A 19364-nucleotide genomic window follows, 5' to 3' on the forward strand; every position below is an offset into this window, starting at 1 on the left:
TTCGCATTAGGAAGGTCTGAGGGAGGGTTTTAAGGGGTGCTTTCACTGTTGATCCAAAAGGCCTTGAGGCAGATATCTTGAAGCCTGGCAATACATGATACCTAAAATATCATTGGACTACAACGCTGTAGGCGTGGGGGCAGACCGAAAGCGCACAAAAAGGGAAATGTAGATTACTCGTTACTGAAAAAAGTGGTCAGCTCATAATTACAGTTAATGTGTCAGGCCGGGCCGGGTCAGGCTCGGAGACAACGTGCACAGGCTTGGGTCGGTTCGGGCTTAATTTTGTGGGCCCGATCGAAGCTCTAATCCCTATACACGAACAGGGTCAAATAATAGAGGACCGGGTGTTCTGCTACGGCAGCAATCAACATTTCCAGCGCCATCTAAGAACGAATATTTGGTAGGAACCAAAATTACGCGGGTTGTTCTCTGGGACCGACCTGACCGAGGGACGACAGCAGAGCGAGACTGCATTTACTACCAAGATCAGGAAATTGTTTGTGGCATATCACGACCTCAGCAATGCAGTCGGTTTGCTACTCTCTCCAAATTTGACTGGCTTATGTACTATGAAGTCTAGATGAACTGATTTATCAATGGATCCACTCAGCTGCCCTGTATGTTCACGGTTCATATGATATATAAAAAAAATTTGTTTGTCTTACTTGTATTAATACATATTGCAGACCAGTTTTAAACTGAAATGAAATGACATTTGATACACAAACATATGTTCATATGGTTGATATTGTTTTATTGTTAAATATCAAATAAATCAATAAAGTTTGAATATTACCTTCCAGCATTTAAGAGTGGTTAAATAATTCCTGCCATATGAGTGATCAGAACTCACCAATGAGTAGGATAATACATGGTTTGCATTGACACACGGCGACATTATCATATGGTGTGACACTATATCATTTGGTGTGACATTCCAAATTGTGAAAATAACAAACCTACATTAATGATAAAACTTGAAAATGTTCATGGAATACATGGAAAATAGTGTCAGCAAGAGTCACAAATATTTTCATAATCTTATAGCAAGGTTTGTCACAATAAATAGAAAATATGTTTAAAGACCGACAGCATAGGTCTCACATTGAGCGATGATTTAGAAAATAATACACAAATTTAATTAATTTTCACAAAACTATAATGGATTACAGTTTAGTTATGATAAATGACTTTGATGAAGTGAGTAACTTAAGAAAGGTATAACCCATATTCAGTTTATATACAGTTATTTTCATGTCACACCATATGACTATTTTAGGCACTATTACAACAAATTGTTACATAAATTGTGATTCCAATTGAAAATCTAAAAACAGCATATGTTTCTATAAAGATGAGAGTTAATAGAACAAAAGTCAATCATTTCTATGCCTGTTATTTGACATTTTTGAAAAAAAACGTTTTTCTGGTATTTATGTCACTGACCCATATACACTACTCACAATAAGTTAGGGATATTGTGAGAGACTCAGTGGATTTCATACATACGGTGTTTGTTTCACTTCAGAGATTTGGGATAGGGAGGCAATCGTATTGGGGTGATAGACACACCTCATTTTGTGTTTTCCACGTGATGGTCTCACTGTGTACAGTGTTGCCTTACATATTGGGGCCAATACCAAAAAACTAAAAGACAACCCTTTTCAATGTGGCATCAATGTCAACATTCTGTGGGTATAAAAAGCTGGTATTGTCAGTAAGTCATTCCAAGTTCATCATTCAAACAGCCATGAACACACTTAACGGACGAGCAGCGCCACCTGGCCGTAGCGCGCCTTCGGGTTGGTGGCAGGCAGTCAGATGTTGCTCGTGAACTTGGTGTGTCTCAAAGTGTCATCAGCAGACTTGCATCAAGACACAGAACTACTGGCAGAGTTCGTGACAGACCCGAAAGTGGAGCCCCACGAGTGACAGACCGCAACGATGACCAGTACCTAAGGACCTAAGCACTCAGACACTGTTATGCAACTGCCACACAGCTGCAGGCCCAGTTACGAGATGTGAGGGGTACTAGGGTTTCCAGACAAACCATTCGAAACCGACTCCACCGCTTTAGCTTGAATGCCAGACGACCGTTGCAGCTGACTCCACTGACACCAAGACACCGCCGTGAACGTTTACAGTGGGCACAAGACCATGTGACCTGGACAATGCAGCAGTGGTCTACCGTCCTGTTCACTGGTGAGTGTCGGGTCACCTTGCACAGAAATGATGGTCGTCAGCGTTGCTGGAGAAGGCGAGGTGAGCGATACGCCGAGGTCAACATGGTCCCCAGGGTTCCCTTTGGTGGAGGAGGTGCAACAGTCTGGGCAGGCATCACCAGTCAGCGCAAAACAGATTTGGTTATTGTAGATGGCTCAGTCACTGCACGTTCTTACCTCAGAGACATCATAGAACCCATCATCATACCCCCATTCCGCCAGCGCACCCCCAACTTTCTGTTCATGGATGATAATGCTCCACCACATCGTGCCAGAATTGTCACAGCTCGACTTCAGGAAGTCGGAGTGCCTCATATGGTATGGCCAGCAATGTCCCCTGACCTGAACCCCATAGAGCACGTCTGGGACCAGCTGAAGCAGAGACTGGATGATCGTACCCCACCCCCACGTGACCTGGCAGAACTGCGTGTAGCACTTGTGGAGGAGTGGAACGCATTGCCTCAGAACAACATCATGAGGCTAGTGAGGAGCATGAGACTTCGCTGTCAAGCTGTCATTGCGACAAATGGTGGAAACACCCGTTACTGACATTGTCAATTTTTGTTATTTGGGGCTATCCTTGTTATTGTCTAAATTTTTGGGGTAATAAATATTAAACTAATGAAAATGGTGTTTCTTCTCATTCATTATTAGTAATATCAAAGGGAACTTTTACTTATTTCATTAAAATTCAGACCAAATAGGAAAAGCACTAAATAACAATATCCCTAACTTATTGTGAGTAGTGTTTGTATATATATATATATATATATATATATATATATATATATATATATATATATATATATATATATATATATATATGTATATATATATACACATACATATATACATATATATATATATATATATATATATATACACATACATATACACACACACAAACACAAATGTCTGTGTTCACAACAGTGTTCACAAACCGTCAGAGTGCTGAGCTCTCAGGACGCCAATGTCAGTTGGTTAACATCTCGACAGCCGCTAGATAGATTTGATTCAGAGATTATTTTTACTCTTAGAATGGATTATAACTTTGGTGATCCTCTGGCACCATCATCAGGTCAGTGTTTCACTACAAATACTTTGGTGCACGATCATATACCAGAAAACAATAGTTCTCATCAGCCTCATCTGGACTTGTTTAGTGCTAATTTGCACATTAGCAGATGTTAACACATGGTTACCTTTGTACACATCATGTACTGCACTTAAGTTCAACTACTGAACCTTAACATTCAGACTTAAAAGACAATCTATATCTAAACTTTCTTGCAATAACCATTGCAGCCATACAGAGATACTATTATTGGGCAGACGCATCGTATTCAGTTTTGTTTGATGAACGAGGTAATTTTTTTAGTATGGCAATTTTAATTCGTATGTAACTACTGTACAAAAGCTGACAGTTTTTCCCTCACCATCGACCACTCCTCTGTCCCCCCCCCCCCCCCCCCAGGTTAAGAGTCTGGGTGTCACCCTTGACAGCACATTATTTTTCCAATCGCATATCAATAACATCACCCGGTCTGCATATTTCCATCTACGTAACATCAATCGCCTTCGCCCCTCCCTCTCTCCCTACTCCACTTCCATTCTTGTACACAGCCTTGTCACTTCCCGCATTGATTACTGTAACTTCTCTTTGGTCTACCTCACAAATACCTACATAAATTTAACTGGTTCAGAACTCTGCAGCTCGGATCGTCACCAGAACCCCATCCATTCACCACAATACCCCTGTTATACAGCAACTCCACTGGCTGCCGGTCAAACTTCGCATAGACTTCAGAATCCTCCTGTTTACGTTCAACGCCCTCCATAACCTTTCCCCTCCTTATCTGTCCGAACTCCTCCACATCGCCACCCCTTCCCGTTCCCTCAGATCTGCCACCTCTTTCCACATCTCTGTCCCTCCCGCCTGCCTCGTCACCATGGGGAGCAGGGCTTTCAGCCACTCTGCCCCAGCTCTGCAACTCACTCCCACCGGACATCAGAAACCTGGTGTCTCTCCCCCTCTTCAAATCAAGACTAAAAAGTCACCATTTCAGAATTGCATACTCCACTTAATTGTCCACATTGTCTTTTTTTTTTTACTCTTACTGTTTCTTTTTAAATATGTATTGTACGGTCTTCCTCGAGTGCCCAGAGGGGCATCTTTTAATAAAATGTATTATTATTATTATTATTATTATTATTATTATTATTATTATTATTAGTAGTAGTAGTAGTAGTAGTAGTAGTAGTGTTACAACAACTGTGTAACTGAACCACCATCAAAACATGAAATGAGTGACAAGCAGGTTCTGTTCAAGCGAAATAATAATAATAATAATAATTATAATAAATAACTCTTTTCACATACTCCAAAAGCAGGTATCTGCATGATCAAACACTTGATCATATTGTTGCTGATTCCATTAAATAAAAATCAGATTTTATTTTGTTTGGTTGTTTTTAATGGAGTTATCCGCTTTTCCATCATTCAACCCAGAGAGAAAGAGAAAAAACAAAACAACATACATTTTAAAATACAAGTTAAAAAAGAAAATAAAAACATTTTGAGGAACACACTCAAAGCTACAAAACACAAATCCTTTTGAACAATTCAAGACAGAAAGAAACACAGGCTCCAAATTGTTGACAGTCTGTTTAGTTACAAATTAAAAAAAATGGGAAAAAGCATAGTTTTCACATAAACATCTTTTAACTTTTGATTCTGGTGGTTGTGAGGTTTTTCTCTGAGAGTTAATGATTCTGAGAAGTACGAGTCTGATCCATTGTAGGAAATAGACCAAGCCGCTCACAGTATACTTCAATCGTCCATAGGGAATAAAAACTTTATAGACTATGTGCAAGAGCTGCATCTTTGTGTCCATGATGTCTCTTCATGATGAGCTTGAGAAAGTGTGTGTGTGTATGTTCTGTCAGTCTCATCCTTTTGTTATCCTCTCTTGTGTATCTCCTCAGAAATACCTGACTCTCTCCACTGAACCTGTCAGTAAGGAAGAAAAAAAGAGAACAAAGTAGCCGAAGTAGCCAGTCTGAATCCAGTCTGTCAGCCAATCAGATGCCTTTGACGGTCTCACTGATCAATTGTCTCCCCACAGCAGTTTGTGTTGATCCAGTTTCGGTTCAGTTTGTAAATGAAGACTCCCCAGCTGGTACAGCTGGTCCACATTTAAAGCCTCGAGGCAGAACAGCAAACATCTGTGTGCTCAGTCCAGAGAAGTCGAACCAGGAGACCAACTTAGCAAACATATTGTGCTGCATGGCGGTCCAGCAAGTCTAGCTGACCCAAGACAGACCACAGGACCTCGAACAGCAGAGGAGGAGGGTCAGATGGGGGACGATTATATGCAGAGAGAGAGAGAGAGAGAGAGAGAGAGAGAGAGAGAGAGAGAGAGAGAGAGAGAGAGAGCGATAGAGATAGAGAGAGATAGATAGAGAGATAGAGCTCGTACCCTCTCTCGTCCGAGCTCTCTCTCTCTCTCTCGCTATCTCTCTCTCTATCTCTCTCTCTACTCTGAGAGAGAGAGAGAGAGTCTTGCATCCCTCGTTTTCATTTGTGTCTCTGGAGAGCTTTCCTCTTCCTCCTCTTGAAGAAACAGCAGCACCTGCAACACATAACCTTTAGTAACTCACAGAAAACACAGCTTACCTCATAAATTAGTCCTTAATGTCAAAGTATTTCAACTAACAATGAACTTCAACATGTGAGCCCTCCTCGGTAGTGCTGAGTACTGTTAACACCTAATGGTACCATGACTCTGTAAAATAAGTGACCAAATATGACCAGCATGGCTTCAAAGGAGGAAGCTGTTAAAAGACCTGAGAGCAACTGTAGAAACTGTTTGAGCACTTTACTCAATCTGGATACCTGGACCTAAACAATGAAACTGACAAATAATCAGCACAATATTTGTTTTAGTGAAAAATCGAAACTGTCAAAAGTGTGTGTGTGTGTGTGTCCCTTTACTTAGTATCATCAGCCACTTCCACCTCCGCATTAGCTGTGATTGGTGCGTTGGAGTGTCCTGCGGTGGGGTCGTCTGTATTAAGCTCACCGTTGGTTGAACTCATCACCTGGAGGTAAAAATGGAAGACAGAAGGATGAGTACAGATGTGCTGACACTGACATCCTATCCTTTTGGGATAAAATGATAAAGACTTGCATTATGTCCACATTAAGGCAGATACATCTGAATAGACACAGCTCCACACTGGTGCTTCCAGGTCATTTTCACAAAAGTTATTTTTCTACATAGAAGACACACCTAATCAAAAAGACAAAAATAATTTTCTTTTTCCTCTCAGTTGACAGTTACTTCAAAGTCCACCTGTATTCTGCTCTTCATCTACACAAAGTAAAAAACAGTTTTCAAATGTAGCCAGCTTAATGTGGACGTGCTCGAGCTGTGACTTCCAGGGAAAGCTTCACACCTCTAGAGATGCAGACACCATCAACAGTAATTTTGCTGCCATGGAAAGTAGCTGCACCTCTGCTTTAAGACTGACAGTGTTTGTGGATTTAACCTTCAGAATCTCTTCCTGCAGGCCAAAGGCCATGACTGAAATTTGTTGTTTTCACTGATTTACTCTTTTAAATAAACTTTGTCAAAATTGCTCAGTTTCACATTTACCATGCTGATACTGAAGTGGCCTAAGATGCACTACAATAAATGGCCACTGTGCTCTCCATTAGAAATGCCTTCAACACACAAACTTAATGTCCCACTAAAAAAGTGCAGCTTTGTTGCAATTAAAGCCCAACCAACAATCATATTTTTCAGCTGTTGTTTGCAAACAACTTACAGACTTCATATTTACAGACCTGTGTCTGGGTTTTTACAAATGAAAGGCTGAATGCAAGTTCAACTTTTCTTAATTGAACCCAACTTCACAAACAGGAATTTAAAAACAAGAGGAAAAAAAAACACCAACTCATATGATCTCAGCCAAATCTACCAACTGAACCTTTACCAATTCTCTATTGTTTTCTAGCTGTTGCTGCAAACACAGATGACCCATCTTCTTCTACCTTTTCATAAGCCAGCGCACAGATATCAGCTTATATCATGTGGTTTCAATAGTCAATAGAGAAGCAAGTCTGTACCCTTGCAGGGAGACTCTATTCTTAGAGAAAGGTGCAAACCTGGATAAGTAAAGATTTTGGTTTGGAATTTTATTACAAAAGTCACATGTGAGGGAATTATTGAGGTTGTGAGGAAACAGACGTGAGGTCAGCCCTACTGTAGAGACAGAGTAGGTCATGCAGGCAGACAGTTAGACAGCTAGGCAGACAGACAGCAGAGCCAACCCTTCCCCTCAGTACCTGGACAGACCCGCCCAGCCTATCAGCAGTGAGATGGGAGCCCAGCAGCTCTCGATTGGTCACTGGAGTGGGCTGGGACTCACTGCCTTTCCCCTCTGGAGACTAGAGGAGACAGGAGGCCGATCGCAGGAGGGAGGAGGAGGAGGAGGGAGAAGAGGTGTTGGTAGTGGTGGAGAAAGGGGAACAAAATAAGAGAATAGGTGAGATGGAATGGAAAACAGGAGGGTTTCCATGGAGAGGGGAAGGAGTGAGGTGAAAAGAGTAAAAGAAGAAGGAAAAGCAGTAAGGCGAGGGAGGAGTGGGAAGATGAGCAGATCGAGAAGAGGTGCAGTACGGTGAGGAGAGAACGAGGACAGAGTGAAAAGGAAAAGAGAAAAGAAATAGTGAGTACAGACTCAGTATTTAGTGGAGGAGCAACAGGAGGTTGAGCACTGTGTGCAGTACTGTGAGGATGCACCTATGTGGAAGCCCCATGCAAGAGGAGGAGGTCGTCAACTTCCTGTGTTACTTCAACTGTTCCTGCCTCACACCTGCTGTTAATATGGCCGCAGAGCAACCTCACTACTGGCGCCTTTGTAAAGCTGGGCTAAAGTTCATTAGTGCTTGCAAATGTAAAATAAGGGGTGGGCAATAACCAAAGACATTAGTAGCAGGAGAAAAATCACTTGAAGTTTTTTTTAATAGACAAGTCTGTATTGCCAAAATGGCAAAGATATGACACGTATTCCGCCCCTTCCCCCCAAAACCCAATCATCTGCTTTATCACAGCCAAACCAGGAAAAATATCAGTCAATCAAGTGCTTGCACTGGTGCAGGTGCAGATGGAAGGAGGATATCACAAGAAATGCGAGATCATTCAAACATTAAGATATTGAACTCGCATCTGTTCAAAGGCTGCACTGGGATGAGCTGACAGCATCAAGGGGCAAATTCCCCACACTGTTTTTCTTTTGGGAAGATGTGAATTTTGAATCTATACATACAGTATTTATGTCCCTGTGACCTTTGAAAGTCAGGTTTTGACTCTCTGTCCATTCATTTCTATAGCAGTGTGGGACCTCATTTCAAATCTCTGAAGAGAATACAAAGTACATGCTTGCGTACGAATAAAAGAGGAATTGAATGCAAGAAAAAACATACTCTGATTTGTAAAAACTTGCACATGCCTGCCAATGTAATATTTCCTTAGAAAAATCCCAAAGCAACTTGGAAATGTGCGCAAATGGATCCGTCCAATATCCTCCAGAGATAATGGTCAGTGGTCTTCTCATTTGCTCAAAAGGTAGATATAACCTACAACAACCAGAATGCACCGAGCCTCACCAGACCAATAAACACTCCCACTAGCCCTTTTTACACAGCGTCTCCGCATTATCTCCGAGCGGTGTTTCGCCAATTCTCCTCCGATGGTGATTCACACAGAGCGAATCATCTCCGCCTTCACGTGTATAATTCACACAGAAAGCCGGCGCTACGGCTCCTAAAGAGGCGTGACGGTACGCGTCATGTTGATGACGTCGGTGTTTCCCCAGGTGTTCCCCTATTAATCTAAACCCGCAGACAGTTTATAATTATATGGATGCTGTTTTAATGTGTCGTGATCAGTGTTGGGAATAACAGCGTTTAAGTATAATGGCGTTATTAACGGCGTTATTTTTTCAGTAACGGAGTAATCTAATGAATTACTTTTCCCATTGTTACAACGCCGTTACCGACTATAAAATGTGGCGCGTTACAAATTGAAGTTTCTCATTGAAGCTGTTTGTCATCCGACTTGGCTCCCAGCCACCGGAGCAGCAGGGCTGCTTTATTTTTCTCCGGCAAGGCAGGAGGGAGGGGCGGGACAACCGCAGAGGTGATGATTGGCTCTCCAAAGTAGAGTGAGAGTTCGTAAGACAATCAGAGGCTGTGTTCGGTTTACACACAAACCACACAGCCTCGCACACACAAACTAGCAGAGGTGAGCTGCAGCAATGGCGAGTCCAGAGGGAAAGTTAACGTTTTCACAGTGGAAGTACAGACACTACTTTAACCTCCTTTGTCCACGTCCGTTTTAAGCAACACTAATCTAATGAAGCATCTCTCAACTGCACGCGCTTCTACAACACTAGTGGCCAAAAACTCCGTAGTTGACACTGTTGATGATGATAGCAGGTGTGGCTAACGTGAGCTCCGCTAACACAGAAGGACACGGAGCTGTCCGAGCAGCTAAAGCTGGATGTTTCTGCTCCAGCTTCACTAATACTTCACAGACTGAACTGAATGCAATGATAGGCAGGTATGTTGTTGAGAACATGCTCCTGTTATCAACAGCTGACCTTGACTCCTTCATTGGCTAAATACCAGGGAGAGCAGGTGCCGGTCCGCCATGCAGAAAGACATTTTCTAAATACAGAGATGCAGAGTACATTCAAATCAATGCCGAGCTCAAAAGGGGAAGAAAAGAGAGTAACGCAAGAGTTACTTTTCCTGCAACTAATTACTTTTATATTAGAGTAATTCCGTTACTAACTCAGTTACTTTTTGGGATAAGTAACTAGTAACTATAACTAATTACTATTAAAAGTAACGTGACCAACACTGGTCGTGATTGAGATCCTGACCCACCAAACATCCTGGAAAGTGACGGAGTTAAGTTTTTCGCGCTAAATTATATAATTATATGATCACCATCAATAAACAGGTCGCTGTCTGACTCCTTCACTCCCGGTCCGGAGGGCTGGCGGTCGCGGTGATTTATTTTCGTCACAAACACTCTGTGAGTTAAAGTTTTTTGAGCAGAAATGTGAGGAAGAGTCAGTAGGACAGGCGGGAGGACAGGCGCTTCTCCATGTACAGCTGTGGTATTTGTTTTCCTCATATTAGTTGCCAAAGACAGGTACACTTACTACGTTACTTTTGTTAGGTCCTGTATAGATAGATCGATAGATAGAATTACTTTAATGATCCCAGACTGGGAAATTATTTTCTTACAGCAGTAGTGGGTCCGCAATTAAAACACTTTGTACATAACATAAATAGAAGCCAATATATACATAGTGTATATATACAGTGCACAGTGTGCTATAAACAATAAACAATAATAATATATACAACAAAACAGTAGAGAGACCAGAGTTCTCCCTCAGGCAGAGGTAAGAGAGTTGTTGTATAAAGTGATAGCTTGTGGCAGGAAAGATTTCCTGTATCTATTGCTACGACAGCGAAGCTGAAGCAGCCTTCCGGAGAAGGTGCTCCGCTGTCTGACCAGTGTGAGTTGGAGAGGGTGGAGAGGATTATCCATGATGGATAACAGTTTTTTCAGTGTCCTCCTCTCCACCACAGCCTCCAGAGTGTCCTGTTTGCAGCCAATCACAGAGCATGCCTTCCTGATCAGTTTGTTGAGTCTGTTGGTGTTGCTGGCTCCGATGCTGCTTCCCCAACAAACCACAGCAAAGAAAAGTACACTGGCCACCACAGACTGATAAAAGATCTCCAACATCTTGCTGCACACGTCGAAGGATCTCAGCTTCCTCAGGAAGTAAAGTCTGCTCATCCCCTTCTTGTACACAGCTTCAGTGTTAGATCTCCAGTCCAGTCTGTGGTTGATGGTAACACCCAGGTACTTGTAATCCTCCACAGCCTCCACATCATTTCCCAGAATGCACAGTGGTTGGAAAGCCGTCTTCCTCTTCTTCCTGAAATCTATCACCATCTCTCTGGTCTTGCTGATGTTTAGCCACAGGTGATTCTGTCCAGTCCACTCCACAAAGTTGTCCACCAGTGCCCTGTACTCCTCCTCCTGTCCCTCACTTATACACCCAACAACAGCCGAGTAGTCAGAAAACTTTTGCAGGTGACACGACACAGTGTTGTACTGAAAGTCAGTGGTGTATAAGGTGAACAGGAAAGGAGACAGTACAGTCCCCTGTGGAGCTCCTGTATCACTAACCACCGCATCAGACAGAACACTGCCCATACGGACAAACTGTGGCCTGCCTGTCAGGTAGCCAGTAATCCAGGAGATCATTGTGTCGTCTACACCCATCACCCGCAGCCTCTCCCCCAGTAGCAGTGGCTGAATGGTGTTAAAAGCACTAGAGAAATCAATGAATGTGATAGTCACAGTACCTCCTCCACCAGCCAGGTGCGAATGGGCTCGTTGCAGCAGGTAGATGACAGCGTCATCAACTCCCAAGTGGGGCTGGTAAGCAAATTGCAGAGGGTCTAGCAGGGCTCTCACCTGCGGCCTCAGGTTGGCCAAAACCAGTCTCTCCAGCACCTTCATGACATACGATGTGAGGGCCACTGGTCGATAGTCAGTGAGGTCTGATGGTGTCAACTTCTTTGGAACAGGAACCAGGCAGGACGTCTTCCAAAGCACTGGTATTCTCTCCTGATCCAGGCTCAGGTTGTAGAGATGTTGTAGGACAGGAGACAGCTGGCTGGCACATGTCTTCAGGATCCTGGGGCTGATACCGTCAGGGCCTGCAGCCTTCTGCTGGTGGAGTCTCTCCAGCTGTCTCCTAACTTGGCCTGCAGTCACAGTCATGCGGGGGAGGCTGCTGGTGTCTTCAGTGGAGGACGAGGAGGTGGAGGAGGACGTGAAGGTGGAGGAGGAGGAGGAGAGGTGCTGCACAGGAGAGCTCACAGCAGGGGAGTGAGGGGGGAGGGGAGGAAGCATTTGGGGCAGTGAGGGTGTGTGGGGGTCTGGGGGTGTCAGGGAGACGACAGAAGGCCGTGAGCTGAACCTATTGAAGAATCTGTTCAGCTCGTTTGCCCTCTCCAGGCTGCTCGATGACAGTCTGCCGCTCACCTTACACCCAGTGATCTGCTTCATACCAGTCCACACATCCCTCACATTGTTCTGCTGGAGTTTGGCCTCCAGCTTCCTCCTGTAGGCGTCTTTACAGGCCCTCAGCATATCCCTGAGTTCATGCTGCACTCTCCTCAGTTCTTCCCTGTCTCCAGACCTGAATGCCCTCTTCTTCTTGTTAAGAAGAGCTTTCAGGTCATTGGTGATCCACGGCTTATTATTAGGGAAGCAGCGAACAGTCCGGGTTGGCATGGTGGTGTGTTCACAGAACCTGATGTATTCCGTGATGCAGTCGGTCATGCTGTCGAGATCCTCTCCATGTGGCTCAACAAGTGCATCCCAGTCTGTCGACTCAAAGCAGTCCTGTAGTGCGTCAGCAGCCTCCTGAGTCCACCTCCTCACGCTCCTAGTGTGGACAGGCTGCCGCTGAACAAGGGGGACATACTTAGGGGTCAGCAGGACCAGGTTGTGGTCAGATCTTCCAAGAGGGGGGAGGGCTGTGGGACTGTATGCATCCTTAGCATTTGCATACAACAGATCCAGTGTGTTACAGGCTCTGGTGGGGCAGTCAACATACTGGTGAAATGTTGGGAGGGTTCTGTCCAGTGAGACGTGATTAAAATCCCCTTTGTGGGACATTTCTCTGCATTTAGTCGAGTGAAGGACCTGTGCAGTTATCAGACTGCATGACCGACACACCCCGCTCCACGCCTCCGGATTATCCGTACACACTGGGACGGCTCACCAATAATGCGGCCCTGATACTACCTCCAGAGGCGGATCAACGCCGGAGCGAAATTTCCCCCCTGAAACTTTCACACAGAGGGTGCGGAGAATTGGCGCAGGATCCCTGCATGCAAACGGCAGTGTGAAAGAGCCTACTGATGGGTGACAAGTTTGGCGGCACTTGTTTTTTGGTTCGAAGTCTGTTTTGAGACTTTTCCAACTGGCTGCTTAAAAAACAATATGGTATTACAACTGAACAGTCCACTAAAGATGTTTCTGAAAACATTTTAGGAGAAAAATAGGCAGAGTAGGTAACAGAATCTTGGAACTAGTTCAGAGAGGTTGATCAGAGTTAGGTGAGACTAAAATTCACTCAAATATTCTGGAAAACAACTGAGATGTCTATTTATGTGCAATATATATTCCACCCTCAAACTCCTCTTATTATGCAGAGGAGGTTTTTGAGGAACTCCAGAAGGAAATTTCCTTCTACCAAAGTTTAGGGTCAATCTTAATATGTGGTGATCTTAATGCCAGAACTGGTAGAGAGCAAGACTTCATTAACTATGAAGGAAACAAACATATCTTCAAACATCCCCCTTTGTACCAGACTTGCATAAACACACAAAGACAAAGCTATGATAGCATGGTTAACAAAACTTGCAAACAGGTACTACAAATGTGTAAAGGCTTGGGTCTGTACATTGTTAATGGCAGAATCAGAGGAGACTCTCTGGGCAGACTCACACAATGCTCTGTGTTAGGTAGTAGTGTTGTAGATTAGGCCATTACTGACTTTGAACCACAATATATATGCATTCACTGTATCACCGCAACAGCCCCTTTCAGACCATAGCCAAATAACCCTATTTCTGAAAAAGTCATTGTCAACCACTGTGAATCCAAACCCTGAACCAAGGCTGTTTCCTCTACCGAGGAGATACAAATAGACAGAAGAGAGCACTGCTGCCTATACCGCTGCACTAGACTCTGCTCAAATTCACAACATGCTGGATACTTTTCTCAACACCCAGTATCAGCCTGAAAGGAAATACATACATCTGGCCACACATTACTTAAACACAATATTTATTCAATTGGCAAAAGAATCTAAATTAAAAATCTCACAAACTAAAAAATCCAGCATGAACAAAAAGAGCGATGGTTTGATAAAGAATGTGCTATATCCAAACAAAACCTGAGAAAACTGCCAAACAGAAAACACAGGAACCCAAGTGACCTAATAGGACGGCTTGAATATGTCCAAGCTCTGAAAGATTACAAAAGACTCCTTCATGTGAAAAAAATGCATTATATGGAGGGAGAACTCAACAAAATTGAAAAAGTTATAAATGAAAACACCTTTTGGAAATTATGGAAAAACATCAACAGAAACCCATGTACAGAGACCAACCCAATTCAAAATAGCAGAATCTGGAAAAATTACTTTGATGACCTCTATAAAAAATACAAACTGAAAGAACTAGAAATGAGAGAGAAGGACACCCAGTGTGCCCTTGACTACCCCATCACCATTAAAGAAATACAGCACAAACTCAAAACACTTAAAAATGGAAAAGCTTGCGGTATAGACAGCATTAACTCAGAGATGCTGAAACACAGTAATTTAAAACTCCAACTTGCCGTGCAAGATACGGATATTGGATATTACCCCAGTGTTTGGAATAAAGGTCTCATTTCTCCTATATTTAAAAGTGGAGACAAGTACAACCCCAGCAATTACAGGGGCATCTGTGTTAACAGCAACCTGAGTAAACTCTTCTGTAGCATCCTTAACTCCAGATTAATCACATATCTCACTGATCATCATATTCTGTCTAGAAGCCAAATTGGCTTTTTACCCAATCATCAAACATCTGACCACATCTACACTCTCCATACACTCATCCAACAGCATGTTCACAAAAAACACAAAGGAAAGATGTTTGCATGTTTTGTAGATCTAAAAAAGGCTTCTGACACAATTTGGCACAATGGGTTATTTTTACAACTTCTACAAAATGGAATTGGGGGTAAAATATATGATCTAATCAAATCCAAATATTGTGACAACCAGTGCTGTGTCAAAATTGGAAACAAAAGAACAGAGTTCTTCAAACAAGGAAAAGGGGTGCATCAGGGGTGCAACCTGTCTCCTACTCTGTTCAACATTTATATCAATAAATTGGCCACTCTTCTTGAACAGTCCCCAAGCCCAGGATTAGATCTACAAGGCAAAGAAATCAAATTCCTCATGTATGCAGATGACCTGGTTCTACTGTCCCCAACAGAACATGGTCTACAGCAGAACCTCTCTCTGCTGAAGACGTTCTGTCAAAACTGGGCGGTAGATATCAACCTTGACAAAACCAAAGTCATGGTATTCCAAAAAAAGGCCAGGCTACAGGAATCCAAACACGTTTTCAGGGTAAGAGGGACCACACTTCAGCATACAATGGAATATAATTATCTAGGCATCATCATCAGTGCATCCGGCAGCTTTGACAAAGCAATAAATTCCCTCACAGAAAAAGCACGCAGGGCCTACTATAGCATCAAAAGTTCAGTATATAAATTCAATCCCCCAATTACAATTTGGCTAAAACTATTTAACAGTGTAATCAAACCCATACTTATGTATGGAAATGAACCCAGAGGCACACCTCATGGGACACAACACCCACAGAGAAATTTAACCTTCAATTCTGCAAGGAAATCCTCAAGGTCCACAGAAACTGTCCAAACCATGAATGTAGAGCAGAGCTGGGACACTTCCCTCTCTCTCTACACATGATCAAAAGGTCCATTAAGTTCCAGGTTCACTTAACACAAGCTGATCCTGATTCCTATCACCACAGAGCCTTTCTCAGTAACAGCCTCTGTCCAGAGACAGACCCTCTGAGAAACACCAGAGAAACCTGCCACCTCAAAATCCAAGACCTCCAAAATCTCTCCAAAACTCTCCTAGCATCTATAGACAAAAACAACAAAATGACTTACATTGACAACTGGAAGAATGAAATTAAATCCATCAATAAATTAGAATGCTATCGCTTACTGAATAGAGAATATTCTCCAGCACAATATCTGGTCAGCATAAAAAACCCCAAACAGAGACGCACATTAACAATGTACAGACTCACTGACCATCAACTACAGGTTGAAAAAGGTCAGCATCAGAAAGAATGGAAGCCCAGAGAATTAAGAGTATGTAAACACTGTTCTTCAGGAGAAATAGAAACTGAGGCCCATTTTCTCCTCTCCTGCCCCCTGTACCAAACTGAGAGAGAGGCTTTCCTCCAGCAGATAACTGCAGCAGATCCATCATATCAGGGAACAAAATGTGATGAACTGTTAAAAGTATGTCTGGGAGAAGATCCACAATTTATAAAATTAGCTGCACAATATGTAACACTCTGCCATGATGCTAGAGAAACACACGAATGCTGATCAGAACCATTATTGCTATAGTATAATATTGTTTTTATTATTATTATCATTTAATATGAACTATATGTGTATATATGTTTTTCATTGTATATGACAACTTGTAATTGCCTAATGATACCCAAACTTATTAATCCTTCCACACACACATTATTCTCTTTATTTTTTTAAGTTTCATTTCATTTATTAGTACTTTAACCTACGAACTGTATTTTTTGTTTTGTTTAATTGATTCTTGATGCTTTGGCATAGTTCTCGTAACATTCATGCCAATAAAGCAAATTTGAACTGAACTGAACAGAGACAGAGACAGAGACAGAGACAGAGAGAGACAGAGAGAGAGAGAGAGAGAGAGAGAGAGAGAGAGACTCCTTCTCGATCCAACTATACACTTTCTGTCCTTGGACGCGCATTTATAAAATGCAGAACAACAATCTGTAGACATCACGTTTCATGCCATCTGTCTGATTTCTGAAGCAAAAAAAGTGGGGGGCTCTGGGTGCAGCCAAAATGGAGAGAAGTTTCACATATCTGTGGCTATTTTGGGGTCAGGGTACAGTGAATCCCTATGCCTAGAGGTGTGTGCTACAGCTGCCATACTCCCTGAAGAAGCAAACAAGAACTTTTCACAGCCAACACTGTTGAGCCAACAGGGAGTGAGAGCAATGGTATCATGGTATTGAGGTCAACAAATGTTAAGCCTAACAATAACAATCTACTGTAGTTTGTTAACATTCTTAGTTGGAACACTGCAGCACTGCCTACATATTGACTGCTGTCTGAAGTGCTGACTGAAAAAGAAACCCTGCAACATGGCAGCAAACGTATTCTGGCGAGAGGGAGCAGCACTTTGAGTAAGAGGCAGTCACTTGACTGGCTCAGTATTGAAACGGTTTCAAATACTCAGATGCAATAAAAATTTACATGAACAGCAACATTAACTTATCCCTGTTTTGTACTTGTCAGAATAAGTGCATGTACCTGATTCTTGGTCTGTGGTGCTTTCTCTCGGTTGTTTGTCTGAAGTGGAGTCTCACTGGCCACTGGACCAATAGGAGTGGGCTAAACAAAGGAAGTGAAGTTAATATGGGATCAGAGTAATAAAACATACAGTGATTATATGACATTTTTTATGCAAGGCAAATGTAAAGTAAATGTAGTTCAGAATTTAACAATAGAACTTTCTATAGAAAAACAATATCAGAAACACATCATCAGTCAAAGAACAGTGTTACATAGACACTTCTTAGAACATGTCCGGAGGGGATCTTTAAACACTGAGGAAGGAGTGTGTCTGATATTCTGGAGACATCAGTCAGGCTGGTAGAAGAGGTCCTAAAGCTCACCACTGATTAATTTTTCTAACTTGCAAAAAACTAACTAGATTTTTGGAATCTTCAAGTGGTCTAGTAAACAACTTTAATGTTCCCAACTCAAGTTAATGTACAAGTGGTCTGTCTTGTGACTATATTTATGACATATTTGATTTTATACACAAATTGGAAAACAACATAACTTTTGAATAAGACATCATGCAGAGAGATAAATTGATTAAATACAATTGACAGTGATAATGAAAAAATTACAAAATATGAGTTAAATAAGTCAAGAGGAAAACAGCAATGCTATTCTTTTTTCATCATACATCCATTTGGTGGCCATCTTAGATTTCCAATTAAAATAACTTGTAGTACTCTAGATTGATCTAAATCGAGGTACTTATTTTGTTTCAGCCTTGTCTTGGTCTCAGACAAAGAAGATTTAGGATTTTATTTCAGGAACACAGCTGGCAAGACAACTATCTATTCCTGTTTGCATAGCGAAAGAGTCATGTGATTATGTGTCACTGCTGAACTGACCTCTCAGCAGTGACCCTGTCTTTCACCCTGCAGCAAGTTCAGCTCAGACAGCTTAATGTGTGTGTGCCAAACAAAACATCCACTCCACACTAACCAGTGGCTTTCCAGTCCAGTCATACTGGTAATCAAAGATATATCCGTTTCGGTCAAAGAGGTCCGTAAAGAGTTTCCTCAGATAGTCGTAGTCGGGCTTCTCGAAGAAGTCAAGCCGACGCACGTATCGCAGGTAGGTGGCCATCTCTTCTGTTGCATACACACATTCACACACAGAGACAAACAGGGTTTGATAAACATATGCTAGCCTCAGCACACATGCAACAGCTGTACAGCAACACCGCTTCTCTGTAGAGGTGTGCATGTGTTAATACCAACCTGGGAAGTTTTCACAAAGGACCTCAATTGGTGTGTCTCTCTTTGTGTCTCCTATCTTCTGATAACGTTCTTTCAGAGTGTCAGCCTAAAGACAAAGACAAGCAGTAATTGATTCATAACAGCCAACTGAAGACGGAGGTCCATGCTTAAAAAGGACAACAAATAAACAAAGATGACTGGAGGGATAAACACAATGGCTAGTTGGTAAGATTTCTCCTCACCTTGAGTCCCTGCCAGGGTAGGCTGCCTCGCAGGAAGTACATGAACATGTGGCCTAGAGCTTCCAGGTCATCCCGCCTGCTTTGCTCTGGAATAACAGAACAAAAACTGGAGGCTTACACTACTGGGCCACATCACTGGTGTTAAATTCAACACCTCTCATGCTTCAACATCCAGTCTGGGACTTACATTACAAACTATTTCAACTTGTGATTTCCCAAAGGTGTTATTATATTTGGAAAAGGTCAACTTTTTAAAAATGTTACTGCAGACAACCTAAAGGTTACTACTGTTCCCATCTGGCTGGTTTTTAAAACACCCTTCATGTGTTCAGAACAGATTTTGTGTGTGTCATTCAGGATATATGCAAG

At 42.4% G+C, this 19364-nt stretch overlaps 1 protein-coding gene across 4 annotated transcripts in view; it reads right to left on the reverse strand.

Moving 5' to 3' along the window:
- Nucleotides 1-4655: 4655 nt before the first annotated feature.
- LOC115572425 (casein kinase I-like) overlaps nt 4656-19364 on the reverse strand; it is a 43250-nt gene continuing 28541 nt past the window's right edge. The window contains exons 6-13 of one of the 4 annotated variants that reach the window (XM_030402473.1): nt 18996-19081; nt 18775-18859; nt 18497-18642; nt 17525-17605; nt 7576-7677; nt 6220-6326; nt 5770-5857; nt 4656-5661 (exon numbers count right to left, since the gene is read on the reverse strand). In XM_030402473.1, the coding sequence (XP_030258333.1) occupies nt 5803-5857; nt 6220-6326; nt 7576-7677; nt 17525-17605; nt 18497-18642; nt 18775-18859; nt 18996-19081 (662 nt within the window). In that variant the 3' untranslated portion in view covers nt 4656-5661; nt 5770-5802. Of the gene's footprint in view, nt 5662-5769; nt 5858-6219; nt 6327-7575; nt 7678-17524; nt 17606-18496; nt 18646-18774; nt 18860-18995; nt 19082-19364 lie in introns of all 4 variants that reach the window. The other 3 variants (XM_030402472.1, XM_030402475.1, XM_030402474.1) reach the window with 3 other exon arrangements.

This window comes from Sparus aurata, chromosome 21, assembly GCF_900880675.1.
Source record: "Sparus aurata chromosome 21, fSpaAur1.1, whole genome shotgun sequence".
Taxonomy (NCBI): Eukaryota; Metazoa; Chordata; class Actinopteri; order Spariformes; family Sparidae; genus Sparus; species Sparus aurata.